Source organism: Hippocampus comes, unplaced genomic scaffold, assembly GCF_001891065.2.
Source record: "Hippocampus comes isolate QL1 unplaced genomic scaffold, H_comes_QL1_v1.1 scaffold326, whole genome shotgun sequence".
Classification (NCBI taxonomy): domain Eukaryota; kingdom Metazoa; phylum Chordata; class Actinopteri; order Syngnathiformes; family Syngnathidae; genus Hippocampus; species Hippocampus comes.
Window position 1 is genome coordinate 548,438 of NW_017805930.1, and position 23,609 is coordinate 572,046.

The 23,609-nt window shown below is 44.9% G+C and overlaps 2 protein-coding genes across 4 annotated transcripts in view; both read left to right on the forward strand.

Moving 5' to 3' along the window:
• The first annotated feature begins 3,532 nt into the window (after window positions 1–3,532).
• med25 (mediator complex subunit 25) lies at window positions 3,533–18,796 on the forward strand. 3 transcript variants are annotated; one of them, XM_019889940.1, is made up of 20 exons: window positions 3,533–3,720; window positions 4,079–4,219; window positions 4,299–4,344; window positions 5,124–5,248; window positions 5,327–5,425; window positions 5,761–5,881; window positions 5,958–6,105; window positions 7,335–7,459; window positions 7,602–7,677; window positions 8,441–8,706; window positions 8,776–8,877; window positions 10,303–10,388; window positions 10,458–10,515; window positions 10,606–10,713; window positions 11,736–11,912; window positions 16,292–16,399; window positions 16,580–16,651; window positions 17,530–17,700; window positions 17,786–17,906; window positions 18,429–18,796. In XM_019889940.1, exons 2-20 carry the CDS (start codon window positions 4,083–4,085, stop codon window positions 18,530–18,532), a joined length of 2,250 nt encoding a protein of 749 aa, XP_019745499.1. In that variant the 5' UTR covers window positions 3,533–3,720; window positions 4,079–4,082; the 3' UTR covers window positions 18,533–18,796. The 3 variants fall into 3 exon arrangements, with proteins under 3 accessions (XP_019745499.1, XP_019745500.1, XP_019745501.1); XM_019889941.1 differs by having other exon boundaries at window positions 8,788–8,877; XM_019889942.1 differs by lacking the exon at window positions 16,580–16,651.
• A 3,200-nt stretch (window positions 18,797–21,996) lies between these two features.
• lrrc4ba (leucine rich repeat containing 4Ba) overlaps window positions 21,997–23,609 on the forward strand; it is a 23,262-nt gene continuing 21,649 nt past the window's right edge. The window contains exon 1 of the mRNA XM_019889738.1: window positions 21,997–22,358. The gene's annotated coding sequence lies outside the window, so the exon portion shown is untranslated. The remainder of the gene's footprint in view (window positions 22,359–23,609) is intronic.

Consider the following 23,609-nt stretch of genomic DNA (forward strand, 5'->3'; position numbering starts at 1 on the left):
TGGCCTCCCACCCTCTTCCTCCCTCCCGGTGTCGTGTAACTCTGTCGTGCTTCGCTGTTTTGTGTGCTATGCGAAAACCCGGGCGACGGTCAAAAAAATACAATAAAAATGTTTGGGTTTTTAAATTCATCCGGTAAAAGGAATGGAGATGAGTGTGAGTGTGCGTCATGTGACTTGTAGAGTATGGATCAGCTTTGCCCGAGTCAAAAAATGATCGATCCGGCGGTCCCAGGGCTCCATGACGCGCCCCCTCTCGCATCCGCTCGTCAGCTCATTTTGACCCCACTTAACTACCTACCATGCTGCCGCCTCATTTTAAACGCGCCCCCTTTTCTCGTCTACCTTTTTCACCAATCATCCTTCCCTGTCCTCCATCTCGTCCCCCGCCCGGCTGTCTTGTTGTGTTGTGAATGGTCGCGATGGAGATCTGCATGCTTCTCAATTAACACGAATGATGTCAACTCGATGCAAAATGACATAAGCAACACTCAGAGCTATTAAAAAAAAAAAGAGAGAAAAGAAACTGATGAACTAGTTACTAACACAACTAATGACCACAATGATGATGCGCGAGGTAAATAAGTGTTTTCTCTCTGTGTCAGAATTAAGATGCCTATTTATCAATTGGGATTATTTTTTAAATGAAAAGGGTTTATTCTCAAGTATGTTTTCTTCTTTTGAAGCCGGGGAGCAATTGTTTCAGTCCTGGGAGAGTGAAGCAATGCCATTGGAAATAAAAGATCATGTAGCCCGCTGGCGTCTATGACTTCTTTCAACACACGTGTGCCATGTGTAGTGCTGCTGCACACTCGCAGCCAACAAATGCACAAAGAAGACCAAAAAAAAGAGTATTATATAATATAAAACATGGCAAAAAGTACCTTCACTCCATTTTTAAGTGTATTTTTCTCGAGTATTTTTGTTTATTTTTTTGCTGTATTTTTTTCCATGTAATATTTTTGTCTGTGTTATGGATATTGTGTTTTTGTCTGTTTTTTTTTGTGTATATTTTCCTTTCATTATTTTTGTCTAATATTTTTATATTTTTCATCTAATACTTTTCTTTATATTAATGGCTAATTTGAGCAAATATTGTGTATTTATCATTTTATATTTTCGGAAAATTCTGTGATTCTTTGTTTTTTGCCTTTACTAATATTTTTCTTTTTTCTAATATTTGTGCACTTTATATTTGGAATGGGTTTTTTTTCTCTTTTGTGTATTTTTCACAGAATATTAGAGTAATTTTTATTTAATATTTTAAATTATTTTTTTGTGTTTTTGGATATTATTTGAAAATGTTCTAAATAATGTTTTTGTATTCTTTTTTTGATATTCCCGTTGTAAAAATGTTGTCCTGCGTTCTAAATATTTTTCCTTTTTTTTTCCGAGTGGTGCCTTCACACATACTTGAGGATTTGTCATCATCGACATTTTGCATCTTGCAATAACTTTGTTCGTCCTCCAACACACACACACACACACACACACACACACACACACACACACACACACACACACACACACACACACAGACACACAGACACACTTTTATATATTTTTTCTATTTTAATTTTGTGTTTTTTGCATGAGGATTTCTTTTAATTTCTTTGGGGAGGCGGGCACCCTATCATCGCCTCTTTCAGCACACATCCAGTACGTATACAATGTGTCGGATGCTGCAAGAAGAGGAGCACTGACTGTACAGACCACACATCAATATTTGTCTATCAGGACCGACCAAATGTGCTCTGCATTAAGTCAGCAGTGTGTAATTATTCAGCCACTTTGCCATGAATTCTTTATCGTAGCGGCATTTATTTTGCCTAAATGCAAAATGAAGCACGACTTGGCTTCGTTGCCTCCATCTGGACCCCCCACCCCCCGCCCCCCGAACCCCTCATAGAATCCTCATAGAACAGAGTCATTACCTCCTCCTCGAGCTGGAGATTGCCACGAGGAAGAAGAGCAATCTGGAATGATACCGGAAGATGACAATCCAAGAGGGGATGGGGGATCTGTGTGAGTGTGTGGGACAGAGCTGGATATAGACACACACACACACACACACACACACACACACACACACGATGACGCACCAGCCCGAAAAGAAATATAGGCGGGGGGAAATGAGGGGGGGTTACCGTCTCCATGGCAACATTCCCACTGACGAGAAGAGGGAAAGAAATCATTTAGCCATGAAGACATTTGACTCAGTAATATCTCAAATGTGCATTTAAAATACTGGTAGTTTTCAGTGAATATTTGTATATTTTTTGACTGTTTTCTCCAGTTTTTTTTTCTCATATTCGCATATAACTTTGACATGGAGATTTTCTTTAAATATAAGTTTTGTTTTCTTTAGTTATTTAAAAAAAATTCTCCCAAATATTTTTGTATCGTATACTGATTCCGTAATATTCACCCCACAAATGTTTAACATTTTAGATTTATGTATTTTTAAAAATAGTTTTTCTTTTATCCTTTATGTGCAATTTCCAGCTATTTTTAAACATATGTGATTCTTCTCTTTGTGTTTTTTTTGTCAATTCAAGTATTTGTTTTTTTTCTCAGTTTCTTTTTTTTCTTTTTTTTTTTTTTGTCTTTATGTTCAATAGTTTTCCCATTCTTCAACAACCAGCAATATTGCTGTATCGGTTCCCAACATTTTCGAATAATTTTCTAACATTTTTGTTGTATTTTTAGTGCGGGACAGCTGTGTATATAGACTCATTTATCAAACACATACAACGCACCATCTCCAGAAGAAAAACGTGAAGGGAGGGGGCGAAGGAGTGAGCGTCGCCATGGCAACGTTGCCGTCGTGCTGAAGAGGAAAAAAAATCTTTTAGTCGGAAAGACATTTGACTTAAGTGAACTGAGAGAAGCGAGGAGTGGCGCGGGGTAATGTGACGGGTCTTGGGGGGGAGTGCGAAATGTTTCTACAACACGCTGACAGGCCAGGCATTAGCTGCTCATCTTAATGTAGCTCATGAACATAACAAGAGCGACGAATCACAGCTGCAACTTCGCACGGAGCTTTGCCATTGATGTCACACAAAAAACATCCGTTTCGAACGTTAAAAGCACTACACTACTCAATGTACCCAATTTGACTAAATAGAGTAAAACGAATCAGTCTATGAATATGCCAAAGAGCAGCGTGTGTGTGCGCGTCGGAATCGAACCCTGCACCTCTGCACTGCGAGGCTGACGCGCTAACAAGTCATTAACCGGGTCGCCCAGTTTATCACGTGTAGTGTAATTTGTACTGATTTACGGACTTTTAACTCCCTGGTGGAAGTGGTAAGGAGTACTCGAACAGCCCTCAAAGCCTCATGTTCAGTATCAGACATACTTTTTTTAAATCTACTGTAGATATTTGCTGACATCTACTGGACAACGTGGCTCACTGTGAGAAGGACAGACGTCTGTAGAAAACCGAAATGTCCGCTAAGTGGCGGCAGAGTTAGAGTGTCGTCTCAAAATAGTGGACGAAGAAGATGGGAGACTCACGTCACTTTCCGTTTTTGCTCCACCACTTCCCGTGAAAATACAACAAAACATTTCTACTGCCCATGCTCTGACAAGTCCGCTTCGCGCGTTTGCTCTGCTCATTTCGCCTCTTAAGTTCACAAAAAGCTTCACCTCCAGCGTGGTTTATGTGGCCGAAAGTCGCCATGTTGTGACGGGACGGACGGACATTTTGATTTCACTCGCGTGAGTTTTAAAAAAATCGGCAGCCAGCTCATGGCTGCTTTCTGTGAAGAATTTTCATTGGGGGTTTCGTTGTACTTTCGCTTTCTATTTGCCCTCTATATCACTATTTTATAGGATAAGAGCAATGTTAAAGTACGGGTTTTGGAGACATTTCTATGCGCCTCTTATAGCATGCCTGAACAGCGTTCAGCGAGATTCAGCGAAGCGAAATGTTGACAAAAGTTTTTTTTTGTTGTCATGACGTCACGGTCAATTCCCACTGTTGTTCTGATACCTGCAAACCTCCAGACCTTTAAACTATAATTAATAATGTGAATGGATTTGTAATTGATACAGTTGATGGTCCTTGTGTGTGCAGGTCCATGGTGTCCCTCATGGAGGCTTCCACCAAGCCGGGCAGCAACCAGGTGGCTGATGTGGTCTTTGTCATTGAGGGCACAGCCAACTTGGGGCCATACTTTGAATCTCTCAGGAAGAATTATGTACTTCCAGCTATTGAGTAAGGCCATCATGAGTCACATTTTCTCGATCCTCATGAGTAGAAACACATAATTCATGCACAGCATGTGTCACTGCAGGTGTTTCAACAGAGGACCACCAGCGGAAACAGACTTTGGAGGCGATGTGAGTGTTTCTCCATCACTTTTTGGCAGTCTGATGAATTGCTGTTTATCTGCAACCTGCAAATCGTGGTGTACGGCAGTAGTCTACAAGCACAACCACAGTACCCGTCTACGTGCCACTTGGTACCAGGCTGCACAGAGAGACAGACAGCAAAAATCAAGACATGATTTTATTATTTATTTTATATATTACAATTTGTTGTGTACAAGTGACAATGCAATGCGACAATTAAACATTTTGTGGTCTGACTGTCATAAGTGCCCTCCAAGGGAAGACGTAACTCCACAGTGGCCACCAACAAAAATGAGTGACATCCCTGGCAAAGGGGGTATTTCTCCCAACTGAATTTCTTTAATTACTATTGAAAATGGCACATCGGCGTTAAATCCATGTTCAAGTGTTTTAAAATGACCACAGATGGATATGTAAAGCTCTCACAATTAATGAAAGAGAGGTCTTAAATTTGATTAACGGGCTTCTTGAGAAAAGGGTAGTTCATGTACATTATTGTCATAAACTTTTGAAAACAAAACGGCACTTAGTGTCTTTCTAGTTTTTTTCCTGGCAAGAAAGGGAGGAAATTGTACTGAGCAGACAAATCATGATTATGAAGATAGTTTTTTACAGTCGCTTGCAACAGCGTAAAATAAATACTTGAATCACAGGCTGCCTCACCAAAGATCATATCACCTGCTCACATTTAACAACCTGCTTTGTAACATTTTCTTCACGCTGTTAATCTCTACGCATTTTTTTTAAACTTTCACACCTTACTCCAGTACGGAGGGACTCAGTACGGCCTGGTGGTGTTCAACACAGTGGACTGCGCCCCCGAATCGTACGTCCAGTGTCACGCTCCCACCAGCTCAGCCTTTGAGTTTGTCTCCTGGATCGACAGCATCCAGTGAGTCCACCTTTTTGCTACGCGTGTACTATATTGAACAGTGGGGATTCTCAAGTGTTCCCCTACGTTTCGACACAGATTCATGGGGGGAGGAGCGGAAAGCTGTAGTCTGATTGCCGAAGGCCTCTCAGTAGCCTTGCAGCTCTTTGACGACTTCAAGAAGATGCGGGAACAAATGTGAGTGACACTCATTGTCCGGTTACATACAGGTGACCGTTTGAAATTGGAGCTACCATTAAATGAATTTACACTTTTTAAATGAATCATGAATCTAGAACAAAGTGGATAAAACAATCGTAAATATAAAATACATGTTGAAAAATTGCCATGTGTGGTTTCTTGAGAACACACCTACTAAATGATGTGTGGCTGAGTCAACCTGACTTCAGAGGCAGAATTTTCCAAACCTTCGCAAGACATACTCAGCTCCTACAAATGATATTAATAAAGTGACAAGCACAATGACACCTACCATGATGGTAATTTCTTCACTTTTCCTCTACCATCACCAGCGGTCAGACACACAAGGTGTGCGTCCTGCTGTGTAACTCTCCGCCATACTTGCTTCCTGCCGTGGAAAGCGTCAGCTACACAGGCTGCACCGCCGACAACCTGGTCAAAATCATCAGAGATGTGAGTCCCCCCCACCCCCAAAACGCTTGCAATGTTTGCTTGTGAGGTGTTGTTCACGTCACTGTCTTCTTTCCAGAGAGGAATCCACTTCTCAGTGGTGGCGCCGAGGAAGCTGCCCGCCCTGAGAGCTCTGTTTGAGCGGGCGTCTCCAGTAGGGGGCGTCATAGAGCCCCATCCAGACTGCAGCCAAGATATGGTGCTGGTCAGGGGTATCTCACTGCCTGGTAGGTCACACACACATGACCGGGATTGTACTTTGTTGTTGTTGTTGTTAATTGCTGTTTTTTATTTTTCTTTATTCCATTAAACATAACATTTTCTTTCTATTTTACTCTCTTACTACATATATGTGAATGTGAACAACAGCAAGAATAGTCACTAGTGTTGTATCATTTACCATTTAATCAGCGAGTTTGGATTACCAATTTTGCAAACAAAAATTGCCTGTAAATAAAAACAGTACAATGATTTTCATCTCATGTTCAACCTATATTGAATTGAATACACTAAAAATACAAGATATTTCATGTTCAAACTGGTAAAATTTTTGTTTTTAGTAAGTAAGCACACAATGTCCCAAATTAATTGAAGCTGGGTTTGCACTTTTGCCCAAAAAAACCCGTCATAGTCCCAAAAAAATATGAAGAATCCAATTTGATCATAATCATAAAGAGTAAATGGAGTGCACTTAAAGAGAGCTTTATCTTCACCAAATGTTGTCCAATGTGCTTTACCAAGCCTCATATTTACTTTTTTGCAAACATTTTGGATTGTACACTGGTGCACGTTAACAAAGCCACGTCAACCTGCGCAAAGGTTTTCCGCTTTAGTTTAAAATACCTTACCTTATCCTCTAGAATCCCTTACCGTACACTACCCCACGACAGACCAATTTTAAATCTATCGGCTTGTGTTTTAACGGCTACTATCTTGCGCTAAGCTAACCTGGGTGTTTTCGTATTTCGTCTCCCTTACGAGGGCGGCGTGAGAGACCAACAGCGAGTAAACAATGGCGTTGAATACACTGGCTCGCTGGGCTTTATTGACGTGCACTGACCACATACATACTGTAGTAACCTTTACAAGCTCTGTGGTTTTACTGTGGTCTGGGGGTGGGGGCGGGGTGCGTGAAGGTAACAAGAGAGAGGACGTCGGTGGGCAGGAGAGAACGAGGCACTGTTTAGCCTTGTTGTTTGGACGTGACCTGTTCTGACTCGGGTCCGAAAATTCTGTTTTAGTTTTTAATGGCCAAAGTGCTTCTGTAGTCAAGAAACCTCCGGTTCGTACACAGCTCTATTATCCACAAAACAATATTGTATTATTCTTACTAGATATGCAGAAAGCCAAAATTAGCAAGAATAGTCAGCAAAATTGTATGTGATGATTGAACATTTTCATCAAAAGAATGATGTTATCAAAACATGCTCAGGAAACATTTTTCCATGTCTTGCAGTGTCGTCAGCCGGTGGTCCCGGGCCCCTGAAGCCTGTTCTGCCGCCTCAGCCGCTGGCAGTCAATCAACCTCTGGTCGGAGGCCCGCAGGCTCCTCCCCCTATGAGTGCTGCGCATCCTTATCAGGTATGCAGCCGGTGGCCAAGCGTCGGCAGTCTTAATTTACGCCGATTTGCGTTTGGCCGCCGTTCAGCCGGCGCCGTTTGTGTTGCCGGGGCAGAAATATTTGACGCAGCTTTGTCTTCCTTTTTAATCCGTGCGCCAACAGAATCCACCCACCATGAGTGCTGCTCAGGTGGCTGCACAGATGGTTGTGGAGGCAGCCAAAGGCCAGAAGAACCGATGTGAGTTGCCAGCTGACTCGTGTGTGTGTGTGTGTGTGTGTGTGTGTGTGTGTGTGTGCGCGTGCGTGCGCGCGTGCGTGCGTGCGTGCGTGTGTGTGTGCCAAGTTTCCATTTGTTTTGTCTTGTTCATGTTCATATGCATTTAGTGGATGTTCTCACCAAGAGCTACATGCAAGAGGTGTTAATGCACGGGACTGTGAGGGGGGATTATTAACACTACTGAGGTGGAATTTGAGTACTTTTTTGTGTTTGTTTGTTTGAGTGTCATTGGACAGGACACATCACTGGCCATAACATTAGGGACACGTGCAACGTCCCGTGATTCAAATGGATTGGCGTGCTGGAGCCTATCCCAGCTGTCTTCGGGCATAGGCGGGGTACACCCTGAACTGGTTGCCAGCCAATCGCAGGGCACACATAGACCAACAGCCATTCGCCCTCACAATCACAGTGTTCCATTAAGCCTGCCGTTTTTGGAATGTAGGAAGAAACTGGAGTACCTGGAGAAAGCCCACGCAGGCACGGGGAGAAAGATGCAAACTCCAATTATATTACAAAAATATAAATAGGTTGTGACGTACTCATAAGAACACTGCGAGAAAGGGAAAAGAAAGATGAGAGCCATCTGAACTTCTTCATCCTTCAGTGGGAATGACACCACTAAACCACAAGCACAACTCAACTCCAAAGTGAACAATTAATGCCAGACTTGCCGACATGGCAAGCATGATTACGAATGACATGTCCCGCCCCTCTTCTCCAGTCGCGGGGATGGTCAGTGCAGGCCCGCCATTTGCTGGCCAGCCGTCCATGCCGTCGCTGTCGGGGGTGAAGCTCAACCAGCCCAACATCGCCTCCGTCACCACGGCCGCTCAGTCCATGATGCCGCAACAGCCGGGCGCCCCCAACCAGCAGCAGCAAGCGTTGCCGCCGCCCGGCCAGCCGCCACCCAATCAGCAGCCGCAGCCGCCCACTCAGCAGCAGCCGGCGCCCAACCAGTCCGGCCCACCCAACGCGCAGCCCAACATGGTACGACAAGTCTGTGTGCTGAGTGACATCGCGATGTTAAGATGTGTGTATTTTTATTTATTTATCAAGCCGGGTGTGCAGGCACCGCAAGGGAACCCCAATACGATGGGGCAACAACAGGGGATGGCCAACAAGATTGTGGCGTGGAGCGGCGTGCTCGAGTGGCAGGAGGTAAACCAATTTGATCGCTACACCGCGGTTCCAAATTATGAAGCAAATGATGTTTTTCCTTTTGATTTTTAGAAAGAGTCGATGCAAATGGCACTCACCATAAATTTCAAGTCATCAAATTACTGTTAGAGAATAATTTAAATGTTTTTGAAACAAACCTCCCAATGATCAAAGTACTTTTCAATGCACTGTTCCTATTTATGATGCACAGCTATGTTTCAAGACAATTTATAGGTAGTAAAGAATTGAAAATGTTGATTTGTTCAATTTGCAGCAACCCGGAGGTTGTATTTGCTGAAATCAAAAGCTATTTCAATCAAAATCAGGATAAGTTGGATGTTAACATAAGGCCTCTTATTTGATTGCAGCTTTGCAATTCTTGCATCAATTTTTCCCCATTGTGGTGATAACATTTCCCTACTTTTGAAGTGTTTTGCAATAAGTTTGTGCGCAAATGTTCGCCACATGGTCACCAGACGTTCGGTAGACGTTTGCCTGTACTTCCCTTGTCGCAAGAGAATTTTGAACCTGTTCAACATTTTCTTGCGACAAGGAAAAAAAAAACACTAACACTGTTGGCGAACGTCTGGCGAACATTTGCAACCTTGAACGGAACCTAACGTTAAGGTGCAATTTTCTACCATCGCCAACAGTCGTAATTGTTCGCCTCTCAGTGGGAAAGGGGATAAACGCCTTTTATTCCCACAGACATAAAAAATCAAAATGTGCCTGCTTGACAAAATAACGTGTGAATAGGGAGTAGGTTAGGGACCCCGTACCTTGATCTTAATGTCATTGTTTTGTTCAAAATGGATAATGTGTAAGTATAAAATGCAAAAAGACGTGCTTATTTTTGTGTGAACAGGAACAGATTAAATGACATCTAAAAGGAAACTGCTAGCGGTAAAAAATATACAGTATATATATATATATATATATATATATATATATATATATATATATGTATATATAAAATGTATTACAGCTTGAGGTAACAGCTTGAACAATTGGAATTATGCAATCGAAAGACCCCAAAAGCATATTGCTGGAAATAGATGGCTAGCTGCACTTCCTCTCCTCTACCTAATATCTTCCATGTAGGACAGTCCAAAAGCCCTTAATTTTAGTGATCAATAACCGAAAAATTGATGTCTTGTTTTATTTTTATTGGGTCGTGCAGGAAAAAGTGTTAAAAATTGTTAAGAAATATACTACAAATTACAGACTCATCCGAAAAAGGAGCCGACTTCTCACGCAGACCCAAAATAGAAAGTGTCGGCGATGTACCTCGCCAAATCTCGTGAAATCTTTCACCTCGTGACTTCGCAGATCAGAGCAGGTGTTAGAAGAAGAGGGTGGTGGTGGTGGTGGTGGGGGGGGGTTTGAGTTGGATTGTGGGTTGCTCATATTTTCTTCCTCTTGCAGAAGCCCAAAGCCTCGTCCATGGATTCCGCCACCAATCTGACACGTTCCTTGCCGTGTCAAGTGCAGGTTAACCAGGGAGAGAACCTGTGAGTAGACTGCTCGATCTAAGGCCACCTTTGGGCTTTTGTTTGTCTCTGACGCCTTTGTCACCACAGGAACACGGACCAATGGCCGCAAAAGCTCATCATGCAGCTGATCCCACAACAGCTTTTGGTGAGCCGCTTTTTTAAAAAAAAAATTGTTATAATGGCAGCAGTTTTGTTTTGGTTTGTTTCTTTTGACTGCTTGACGCTCTCTCCGCAGACGACGTTGGGTCCCTTGTTCAGGAACTCTCGAATGGTACAGTTTCTCTTCACCAACAAGGACATGGAGTCGCTCAAAGGCCTGTACCGCATTATGGCCAACGGTTTTGTAAGTTTCCAAATGTGGTCTCAATCCATTGCCAAGTGCCGTATTTTCCGCACTATAAGACGCTTCGGAGTATAAAGCGCACCTTTACAGCGCTTTCACAACCGCTGCAGCTGTAACAAAGTAATGAATGGCCTGTTTGAAAACTATTTTCATATATCGGGCGCACCTCATTAAAAGGTGCACAGGATAGAAGCTACAATAGTGGCTGCAGTTGCGTTATGTATCCACTAGGCGGAGCTATGCTAAAGTGAATATAATACATTACCGCTTTATTTATGTAGCGCTTTCACAACCGCTGCAGCTGTAACAAAGCGCTTTACAGAACATTTAAAATACTACGTCCAAGAAATCAGAATATTGACCCATATATAAGGCGCATCGGATTATAAGGCGCACTGTCAGGTTTTAGAAAATCGCATGCTTTTAGGTGCACCTTATAGTGCGGAAAATATGGTAAATTTCGTCTGAGGGAAATGAGGAAAAAATGGTTAAGATTGCACGACTGTCCCTCTTTTACGTTATGTGTTGTGTTTATTATTATACTTTATGTGAACCGTTTTGTAAAGCGCTTTGTTACAGCTGCAGCTGGTGTGCAAGCGATATATCAATCTGAATTTATTGTATTGTACACGGAGACTGTTTCAGTTCCTCTGCTCTAATAATATTTGTCATTCTTGGCAGAGCAGAACCAATATATGCATGTGAGTATTGTTACATTATCTGTCTGTCAAGCATCAGTTTGTTTCAGGGTGTCTGTCAAGACTTAAAAAGTCAGTTGTCTTTGAGATATTGTCGCTGTGCAATACAGAAAGCATCGCACAGCGCACCGGAATATGTTTCATTTTTAATTAATTATCGTTCACTCATGTGTACCCATAATGCATTGTCACAGACAAATACAAATATTGGTATTTTGTACCATGCTTAGTACGCGCAGAAGGAAACTTTAGTATATAAAGAGTGGCAATTTTTTTTCCGCTGTTTTTTGCCAAGCTGCGAAGCGTTTCAATTTTTCCTTCCAGGCTGGATGCGTCCACTTCCCACACACCACGTCGCCGTGCGAGGTGCGCGTCCTCATGCTGCTCTACTCGTCCAAGAAGCGCATCTTTATGGGCCTCATCCCCAATGACCAGAGCGGCTTCGTTAACGGCATCCGGCAGGTCATCACCAACCACAAGCAGATCCAGAGTCACCGTGCGGTGAGTGCTTAAAGGGGGTTGGGGGGGGGGGCGAGATGATGTTCTGCTGGAGCAGAACGATAACGATGATGAGGAGTTAACGTAGAGGAGCGCCGGCGGAGTTGACTGGTGTTTAAGTGGCATCGCTATTGACGTTTCAATCAGCGCAGGTACTCCACTACAGCCCTGCAAGAGGCGAATGGCAATCGTGTTAGCGCAGCTTTTTACGGGGCTATTTGTGCTCACGTTAGGTTTTCAAGTGGTATTGTTTTTGTAGAAGCCAGATTTTTGAGTGTGTGTGTCGGGGGGGGGGGCAGATGTTTCACCCAAATTCATATTTATGTATTTATTTATTTTCAAGAATATTTTTGAAGCTTATTATACTTTAATGGCCCTGGAAAGTGGATTTTGACATTCACAGTGGTTATGCAGTGACATTGTTTAGTGCAGTTGGCTAGCTAACTTGCTAAGCTTACACCCTGTAAATGCACTGAGTCTTTCCTTTGGGTAGTCTGCTGGAATGGCTGCTATAGAGTGCCTCATTGTTGGTCACGCCTCCATGCACATAATGGTGAGAAAGATAGAAATGCTAGGAGAGAACTTTTTTTTTTTTACAACTTGACAGCCAGTGTGTGGATAGAAGTTTAGGGCTGTCATGGCTGCTTTAGAGTGCCTTGTTGACCCTCATGACTTAGAGCGATATTTTCCAGCCACCTGAGGCTTTAAGCAGTTAATATTTTTGCAGCTCAAATATGTAGGCATCAGAAAAATGCTTGGCAAAGTAGCATCAGTTTATCCACGTCATAGATAGTTGAGTGGGTGTGCCTTCAGCATATTCAGGGGACATGCCCACAACGTTAAAGAGCGGTGAGAACGGCACCCCCCCCCCCTTTTTTTTTTAATGAGTCCTGGAATGTACCTAAACCACCGAAAAATGGACTCGTCAAACCAAAACGGCGAGCCTCTTGGTTCTTTTTGGATGAGTTTTGAGGGTCTAATAAACATTTACACAGCATGCGCGAAGCCCAGTGCTGTAGTTCAGCAGTGTTGAAAATGATAAGATTAGACAAAGCTAAAGTTGGACTGCCATGAATAATGGAGAGCGGCTGGCACAGATGTCACATATATTACACGAGACATGCCATACGCGCAGTGTGCCAATCTGCAGGGATGCAAGCACAGCCCCTTTCCTCCCCCACCCACTATGTCTTCCTGATGGAGGTAAAGCCTCTTTTTCTGCTGCCTCTCTTTCGATGCAGCCAGGAATACGTGACAGAAACATCATTTTTGTCCTCTTTTTGGTTGTACACAGTCTGCTCATTTGGACTTTTTTTTTTTAATACAGCCTTGAAGCCAGTTTCGCTGAGCAACCTGAAATTTGGTCGGGATGACTATCATGGGTAGATGCACACAAAGGTCATGCATGAAGCCATGCTTGAAAAGACACAGGAACTCAGTCTTCCATTTTGCTTTTAAGTAGCCATTTTAGGGTGATTTTGTTTCCGTAGGTCTGCCAAAGACAAAGACATGCTATTGATTTTGTCCGGTTGTTATTCAATTTGGGCCAAAGTCTGTCACTCCAAAGTTTGCGTTATTGAGAATAAAACAAAAAGTAGAATAGAAAAAGAAATAATACAAAAACTATGCTGAGATGAGACTAAATTACAAAGTCCAAATAGCTGTAATATTTGTTCATGGCTCTGATTTGTTTATCCATCTTGTCTCTGCTTCACAATTGCTTGTTTTTGAAAGCAAAGACAAGTCTTTGCTTTCCCCCCGAAGTGGTATACAGGGGTGCCTTGATATACAAATTTAATTCACTCCAAAATCTTAACTCAAAACACCATTTCCCCCATTGAAGTGAATGGAAATGCCATTAATTTGTTCCGGCCTCTCCGAAGAACTACAGAAAATTTGAATAAGTAAATCAGTGCTCTGTAATATCTATCCATTCATTTTCCGATCCGCTTTATCCTCACAAGGGTCACGGAGCCTATCCCAGCCCTCTTCGGGCAGTAGGCGGGGGACACCCTGAACCAGTTGCCAGCCAATCGCAGGGCACACAGAGACGAACAACCATCCGCGCTCACACTCATGCCTAGGGACAATTTTGAGTGTTCAATCAGCCTGCCATGCATGTTTTTGGAATGTGGAAGGATACCGGAGTACCCGGAGAAAACCCACGCAGGTCCCGGGAAAACATGCAGACTCCACACAGGAATGCCGGAGCCGGGATCGATCCCACGACCTCTGCACTGTGAGGTCGACGCGCTAACCACTGGACCCACTGGGCCGCCCTCTGTAACATCTAATTTTAAAAAATTCCATCCATCCATCCATCTTCTAATCAGCTTATCCTCAGGAAGGTCGCGGGTGTGCTGGAGCCTAACCCAGCTGTCTTCGGGCAGTAGACAGGGGGCACCCTGAACCGGTTGCCAGCCAATCGCAGGGCACACAAAGACAAACAACCATTCGCGCTCACAATCACACTTAGGGACAATTAAGAGTATTCCATTAACCTGCCATGCATGTTTTTGGACAGTAATAATGTAATTATGTCAAATATATAAACAATGATGAATTTATTCTTTCGGTGTGTGCAACTTGGCCACTAGGTGGCGGTGTAATTCAGGCCTGAAGACAATGAAAGGAGACATTCACAACTTCTGTAAGTGACTCAGTAAGCCGCTTTAATATTAATTTTCGTAGGGGATGAAACAAAATGTGCCTGTGATGCGCCAGGCACGGATATTGAAAAACTTGGAAGTTGTGTCACTTGTGTCAATGTAGTCTTGGCCAGGCCCCTCCCCCCAAAAAGAAAAAAAAAGCATTGTGTTGACTGAGCCATGTTGTACCGCAGAATAAAACTCATGATGCAATATCATCCTCATTCTATTTGTATTGCTTGCTGACGATGGTTGTTGTTTAGTCATCCTGCTAATTTTACATCTGGACAAAGTGCGTGTGCGTCTTGAGCATTTAGAGGCAGCAGAACGCATAAAACAATAATGATGATTTTTTTTCCCCCACTCTCTCTCTCCCTCTCACTCTGCCTCTTGTGCATCATCACATATTCAGTGTTGCATCGCTAATAAAGGGCGCCACGGCAGCAGCAATCTTGAGGCGTAATTAAAATTTCAATTTGCACCAAGTCGCCGGGATGGGCTAGACGGGACCACACGCTCCTCTTAACGCGTGATGCTTTTCCCTGGAAAGTGCGCCCGACGTCCCGGGGCTGCCACTTTAGGACCTCCGCTTCTGCTCGCATGTTCGCGCCGCGCCACCATGATTTGTGAGGCTCGCCCAGGTTTCGTCTGACATGCTCGTTCATCACATCGTCACATCTAAATTGCTTTCCTCCTCCTCCTCCTCCTCGTTCCGGTTCTGGTGGATGGAGCGCATTCAATTAGTTGAAATGATGACACTTTTAGGACTACTAACTGTCTGGCTTGATAAATGGCGGAATAACCTGCGCAAATCTGATATTTCCTCCCGCATTATCTTTTCATGTCATAAAATTAAAAGACTTCATTATGAATATAGATTCCGATGGAATTTTGCCGTGGAAAAATGCAAGAAAAGGCTTTGATTCTCCACGCCAACAGGTGGCAGCGTGTACACTCTTGGGCCAGTATGGCATTCGAAGAACGGAAAACTTGACAAGCGCAGATGGAAAGAAAATCATTTTTATTTTACTTTATTTACTTATCCAAATATAAAATTGCATATAAATTGGCATGGAAAACATTTTGCTTGATTTTATTATTTTTAACTTATATAATAACTGATAAAACAAACATTTCGCCAATAAAATCATTTGCTTTTAAGTAGTTTTATTTTAGATATAATAACTGATAAACATTTCGTCAATAAAATCATTTGCTTTTAAGTAGTTTTATTTTACTACTAGCTGTTTAAGTATGAATTTCATATTCAAAATTGTCACATTTTTTTATGTTCTGTACTGTTTTTTTAAAATGATTTTCAATATGAATTCAGTGATACAAATAAATCTAGCTTTTGATTATAAATGTGCTTTTAATCCTTAAACAGTTTAATTAGATGATGAAATGTTCATTTCATTTTGAATTTTTTATTAAAAGTACTTTCTAAATCATTAAAAAAATATATGAATACATAAATATTGAGTCCGAGATTTAATTTAGGCAAGTCGCACCTGAGTATAATTATGTCACAGGACCAGCCCCAAAATATTATTATTATACATTTAAGTCCCAAAAATTAGGGATTTTTGAAATATTATTTTATTTAAATAGTAATACATCTGCTTAGTTTTTTTCTTTATGCATTTCAGCATGTTTTTCATCAAACTATCTTTCAGATGATGTTGACGACTTTACTGATCCGTTTATTTATTTATTTATTTTTTGTTCTGGCAGTTGGGCGGCGGCGGTCCGATGCAGCCCGGTCAAGTCCCCCCCAACCAGAACTTCCTCAACCGGCCCCCCGGTCCCATCCCTGTGTCCCTCGGCAATGTGCAGCAGCAGGTTGGTGACAACGACAGCAACAACACAGACGCACGTACACACACGCACAATGCCTGGTGCTGCTGACTTGTGTGCATGTACTCCTGCTCGCCTCTTTTAATGAACTCTTTCATTCTTGTCCAAAACACCGCCAATACCCTTCCTTTTCCTCCTCCTCCTCCTCCTTTAACTCCTGTCCAGTCGGTGGTGGTGGGCATGCCCCCGGTTAGTCAGGTCACTATGATGGAGGAGCAGCAGAGGCAGAACAACATGGTGAGAGATTCTTCCGTGGACAGTAAATGTGATGTGTGCTAAGGCACGTTTACATACAAGTTTACAAGTTCATACGCACCTATTCACATATTGAAGTTTGGATGACTTCTTGCCTTGACTTGGAAGCAAAAATCTGAGATACAAGCGCCGTTTGGAGGCCTTAAAATAATTATGTTACATCCATGCATCCATTTTCCGATCCGCTTAACAACCATCCGCGCTCACACTCACACCTCAGCAAAATTTAGAGTGCTACATTAACCCGCCATGCATGTTTTTGGAATATGGGAGGAAATCATTTCACATTTTGGAGAAAAAATTAAGACTTTCAATGCGCCTTGTAGTCGTGAAAATACGGTAATTTCAACACATTACAATTTCGGGTTGGGATTTCCATTTCCATTCGTACAGTGGGAAAAGAGGGTTTTTGAGTTACGAGCATGGTCACAAAATGAATTCAGTTGTACCTCAGGGCACCACTGTACCCACAAAATCATTTCACACAAATTCACATACAGTACTCTTATCATACAAAAAAATACGCAGGGAAAAAAAAAACATGCACAAACATTCATACACTTATTAACATACTTACACAATGGTGCCATCATAACATGTCCACAATAGCATCTTGTGTCGCCAACATGGTGTGTTTTATTCATGTTAACAGTGGTTGAGACTTTGAGCTCCATCCTCCTCCTCCTTTTGCAGCTGCATGCCGGCACGCTTCATGTATTCTCACTGAATGTATTCCTGGCATACGTGTATTCAGAGAGAATGTCTTATGTATTCATCGGGACTTGTGTATGTGCGAGGGTAAAAAACAAGCGTCCGGACCGCGCGGCGGGTGTGACTAACACTTGGGAATTTGACCTCAGATGAGTATGAGAGCCGCCGGGCCAAACAGCCAGCAGCCGCCCGTCAGCGGGGCGCCACCCAATCAGGTGACGCAGGGCGGCCAGGCTCCGCCCCAGGGTCCCATCCTACGCTTGGCCAACCCGGGGGCCAACCCGCAACTGCGCAGCCTACTCCTCAGCCAACAGCAGCCGGTGAGAAGGCAGCCCGACGTCCCGCGCGTTTGCCTGGAAGCTTGGTGGAGGTTCAACTTTGTCGTCAACCACACCTCTCTCACAGCAGGGGGGCGTGTCCCACATGCCCGGGATGATGTCGCACCAGGGACTCGGCCAGCAGATGGTCCACTCGGCGCCAGGAGCGGGTGCTCAAATGCAGGCGCAGTGGAGGCAGCCCATGCCAGGTTGAACTCATTCAGTATCGCCGCTTAGATTCTTTTTACACTTGTGAGACGTCAACTCACAGATTGGTTAACTTCTTGTCACTCTCCGCATGGCTCAAGTTGAACATCACTGGCTTTTTTTTTTTACCTGGTTTTTGCTATTCACTCATCAATGCATCATCTTTTCTCATGATTGCAACACACTTTCTACTACATACCATGACACGTACTCTATTGATAGCATACATGTACATACTCTGTTCTACTGTGAGGTGCCAAAACGTGTCCGACTTCAAACGCCCTACCATTCCCCTTCCTCATTATCAACGTGACAAGTTGAAATTCACCGACTAATCTATATCTTCTACTCTAAATTAGTGCTGATCTCAAATCCAAAGCACGCAAGTCAGCCATCCACTGGTGTGTGTCTGTCATTACAGTTATGTAGAAACTGGAATTTCAATTATAGGATGTTTTTTCTGGCTTCAAAATAAGCTTTAAAACAGTTATCGTCCCGTTGTCTCGGTCCTTGTGTATGCGCAGGCCAGATGCTGATGTCCGGAGCTCAGCGCGGGGCCGTACCCCAACCCGGGATGCCCCAAGTCTCCGGCGTCATGGAGGATGATATCCCCATGGACCTCATTTAAGGGATCTTCAGGAGCGGGTCAAATCCTGGACTTACTTTGGCGCTTTTTGGACTGTTGTGTATTTGTATTTGTATTTTTTTTTCATACCTTGGACATAAGTACAGCCCAGATGATGAGAAAGACTGGCTAGAGCGTGTGTGAAGCTAACATTGGTTTGCTTAGATCACACGCACGCGCACACATACAAGAAGTAGTAACAATGCTTCAGTCAACATGGCTATGTGTTTAACAATTAATTTCATAAAATAAACACAGTTCGCTGTGTGCTTTTTTTTTCCTGTTTGCAGCCAAACGGTGTCAGCGTGTTAATTTTAACCGCTCCAATATGTCGCCCCCTCCCGCCTCGCAGAGCCGCCTCTCGTGGCCAAGTAGTCCTACCAGATGGCGCCGCTCCGCCGCCAATAGGGCTGACCAGGAAGTGACGTCACCGCCCGTCATCTGGGAGATGGTTGCTTGGATACGGCGACAGTGGGCTCTTGTTTTGCTCCTCTTTTTTTTTTTTCTTTTTTTTTTTTCCCCTCCTCTTCCTCCCCGAGATGAACTTCACTGAGCTCCGTCACTCGGCCCCCTTACTTGGACCACTTCACTCCTTGCTTGGCCCCCCACTAGGCCCCTTAACTCGCCCACTATCTACCTAACTAGGCCCAGTTTCTCCACCCCTCCCCCTTTAGGCACTCCCTCCAGTCGCCAACCCATCTACCTTTCACTAAGTACCCTTCAGTAGGGCACTGTAACTAGGCCCCCCCCCTTACTAAGCCCCCTGCACGAATTACGCTATTGTATGCCCTCCTCACTAGATCACCCTTACTAAGGTCCCCTAACTAGGTCCCCCTGACTAGGCCTCTTCATTAGGCTGTTGCTCATCTCTTGATCAGCGGCAGGTCCTTCGGGGCCCGACTCCAAGTAGCTCTCGCCTACCTTCCTCTGTCTCGCCACCTCCGTCTTCCTGCCCCCGTCGGTATTAGCAGTTGCGTGCGCACGCCTACGCTGTCCTACAGCACCAGACATTGTTGTCTGAGGCCCCTTTTTACACCGCACTTAGAGTTAAAAGCAACTATGTATGGTTCCAAGCCTGCCAATGTTTTCGCTCTGGATGTGAAGGTATTTGTACTCCATAATCCATTTTCTCGCTATCCACAGTCTCCTCTTGGATAAAATTGGTCAAACACTGAAAAAAGGAGATGTCGACAATTGACCCTCAGTCATCGGTCGAGCACGTTTGTCATCGCTCGTTTGAAGATCCCCAAAATATGACCAAAGTGACACACTTGCTAAAGTCATCTTGCCCTCTTGCTGTGCTTTTGTGTAGTGCTTCTATGCTCCACATTCTCCTCAGTCAGTTTTCTTGCCGCCCACATTCTCATCTCGTTGAGTAGTGAATACAGAAGATCTCTACCTCTGGCCGAGGCATTTAATACAGCGTGATTTTGCATTTCGCATCACCAACTGAAGTAGCAGCTTTTTTTGCCCAGCCCTTAATCTCTTCTCCAGTACATTTGCTCCAGTAGTGAATGCAGGTGATTTCGTGTTTTGAGTGATGCATTCAGTGCAGCATAGAAAACTAATCAATTCAGTGCCTTACTGTCGAAAGCAGGCACAACCTCTGGACGCAGTGGTACACAGTCTCAACTTTGTGGTAACACTCCTCTTTCATGCTGCCCTTAGTCTCCAGACAAGAGACCCTGACCTAAACCTCTAAAACAAACATGCAGGCTAACAGTGTCTTACTCTGTTGCTGAGACTTGCCTCACTTCAAAGGTTTTACTTTGCTGCAACGGTGCCCTCAGTCTCCTCTCGGATAAAATTGATGAACAAGTAAATCTTAAAAAAAAAAAAAAAAATGTTGAAATGTTTGGAAAAAAAATCTGCCAATTTTGAAAGAGCTAGTATCGGCTAATTTAATTGGCCGGGCCCACTTTTGACAGTACCCCGCTACTTGTACATCAGTAAGGGACGAAAGCCATAGATCAGTTGTTATAACGTACATGCTTAAGTGTACCTCTTGGTCAGGGTTACACTCAGAAGTTTGAATGGGATAATCGAAGTCGAAACTGGCCGTGTAAAAAGGGAAGGTTCGAAAGCCGGGACCGGGGTGTCAAACTTTTTCCCGCACTGTATTTTATACGTCTGAGACACTCGTGTTCATCCAACCGAATGATGTCATTTTGAGATGTTGCTGTGTGAAATCACCCCCAATCACAGCAATCCCCTCCCTGACAGCCTGCTGTGTGAAAGGTAGAGGCTGATAGCCTCTAAAATGCCACCCGAGGCGCTTGAAGCCTAATGCCGGCGGCCATCTTTATCCAGTCCCATGCACTGTGTGCGCGTGTGTGTGTGTGTGTGTGTGTGTGTGTGTGTGTGTGTGTGTGTGTGTGTGTGTGTGTATGCGTATGCGCGTGCACGTTGAAGGCTCTGCAGCACAAACAGGAAGAGGATGGGACGTGGGTGAAGGTAGGGGGTGCTTATTTAAATAATGAGGCATGGAGGGAGGGGTGTGGCGTCAGGGTGGGAGGTAGAGTGACAAGAGAGGAGGGAGACATCCGGAATGACCATAATACACACAGTGAAGTAGGGAGGGGGGGGGAGTGTGTGTGAAAGGCAGGAGGGGGGTGGGGGGGCGACGGAGAGGGGAGGGATCTCCACTGCACTGTTGTGTGACTGGAAATTTAATAGCAGCCACACTGAGGGAGCCACTAAACATGCTGCTGCTGTGTATGAGGCATCTTAACGACGGACCCTCACTGCAGACGGCGTGTAAGGGGACTGGGATGTGGGGGGGGGGGGGCTCGGCTAATGAGCAATTTTATAGTGCTCATTAAGTACACGAGGGGCGCATACTGCAGCAGTTGCGAGTTCAAACAGGAGAACAGGTTGATCGTCCTGTTGCTACGGGGAAAGCGATATGATCGACGATTGTGCCGCTTCACATCTGTGTTGCATGGAAGGAAGCCCAACAATCTGTGGAACCAGTCAGCTGCGAGCCTGGCCCAGCATTAGTCGTTATTTTTGTCCTGGGCTGGAATAGCGGTTCACACCAGCCCATTCCACGCAACAAAGATGTGAAGCACTTGTCTCATGATCCGCGCATGAAGCTCACCAACCTGGCACCTGTGTCAGCGTGGGACCTGTGAGAGCCGGTGCGAGTGTGTGAGAGAGTGGAAGAGAGTTTGTGTGTGTGACTGAAAGACGGTGTGAGAATGTGTGTGTGTGTAGGACAAAGTGTCAATAATTTTAAGCGAGTCGGCATCAGTGCGTGCGTGTGAGTGTGTGTAACTGCATCTGTGTGTGTGTGTGTGTGTGTGTGTGTGTGTGTGTGTGTGTGTGTGTGTGTGTGGGTGTGTGTGTGGGGGTGCGGGTGTGTGTGTGTGTGTGTGTGTGTGTGTGTGTGTGTGTGTGTACGCACGCTGCACCGAGTGCGCGTGGGCGTTGCCACAGCGACCGCTCGGGTAAGCGATGTGACGCAACCTGCAGAACGCGTGCGTGGGAATCGAACACTTTCACGCCGTCGTGAATAATCGGCATCTTTCCTAACCACCACTTGCTCGTCTTTGTGCCGTTCAGGGAGCTCACGTGCGTTCCGCAATCATCATCATCACCATCATCCTCCTCCTCACGGTAAAGAGAGATTGGAGGCAAAGGTGGAGAGAGAGAGTGAGAGCGAGGGAGGAGGGAGAGAGGTGGAGGAAGACATCCTCCCATTCGGCGAGCTTTCTGCAGAGAAGCGCGTCGCCGCCGCCACCGCCGCTGCCACCGCGAGAGCTCTCGGCGCAGGATGCGTTTTTCCCCGCTGGCGTTGTCGTCATCGTCCGCCTCTCCTCCCGCCAAGGTGAGTCGCTTACGTCCGTCCGACCGTCCTCTCGTCCTTCTTTTCCTTCCGAGGATGGATGACGTCCAAACAGAAACACTTGTGAGCGTGCGCGTGCGGAATTTGGCCCCGCACTTGCTATTTTGCGCATCCTGCGCCCGCGCCGTCCCGGCGTGGACATCCAGGAATCGATGTTGCGTGCGTGCGTGTGTTGGCATGTGAGTGTGTGTGAGCTAGAGTGAGCGTGTGTTTGCATGTGTGTTGGTTTGTGCAAGTGAGTGGGGGGGGGGGGGGGTAGTGTGTGTGTGTGTGTGTGTGTGTGTGTGTGTGTGTGTGTGTGTGTGTGTGTGTGTGTGTGTGTGTGTTTGTTGGTGACAGTGCGTGTGTGCGTGTGTGACCTGGGTTATTTTGTGTGTGTGTAGTTGGTGGAGTGTTTTTACCATACACGTGTTTTTTTTTTGAATGTGTGATATGTATGAGGGGGTGCAGGTGTGTGTCAACGTGTGAGAGAATATTTTTTGGGGCGACTAATGTCTGTGTGTGTGTGAGACAGTGTGTTGGAAAGTGTGTGTTTGTTATTGCGAGCGCGCGCATGTGTGTGTGCGTGTGTGCGCGCGTGTGTGTGTGTGTGTGTGTGTGTGTGTGTGTGTGTGCGTGTGTGTGTGTGTGTGTGTGTGTGTGTTCATGATTGTATGTAATTGTTGGTCTGGATGTGAGATTAAATGTGTTAGTGTGTGCGCATTTGTTGGGGTGTTTGTATCATTCATGTTTGTTTTTTAGTGAGCGTGTGTGATGGGGTGAAGGCTTGTGTGTGTGTGTGTGTGTGTGTGTGTGTGTGTGTGTGTGTGTGTGTGTGTGTGTGTGTGTGTGTGTGTGTGTGTGGGGGCTGGGGGTGCTCGACGCGTGCGTGTGTGCTGCCATGTGTGTGCGAGTAAGTGTGTGTCTGAGCGTTGAACTCCTCATGTGTGTCCGTGTTCATAAGCGAACGTGTGTGCGAGTAGTTAACTGATTTGCATACTCTCAATTCAACAGATTCCACCCCTCCACCCCCTCGAGCTTGAGGTAGTGGGGTGGTCTCACCTTGAGCCCATCCTTCCCTCCCCTCCCCCACCATCGTCCATTAATGGCACTTGTTTGTGCAAATAATTCATTTCCCAGCTCACCTCCGCCGTGATGATCGCAGGAAATTGCGCAGGCACCTTGCGGGGCTGCTCTGTGTGCGCCAGTTTAAGCGTGTGAGTCAGTCAGAGACCCCCCACCCACCTCCGCTAC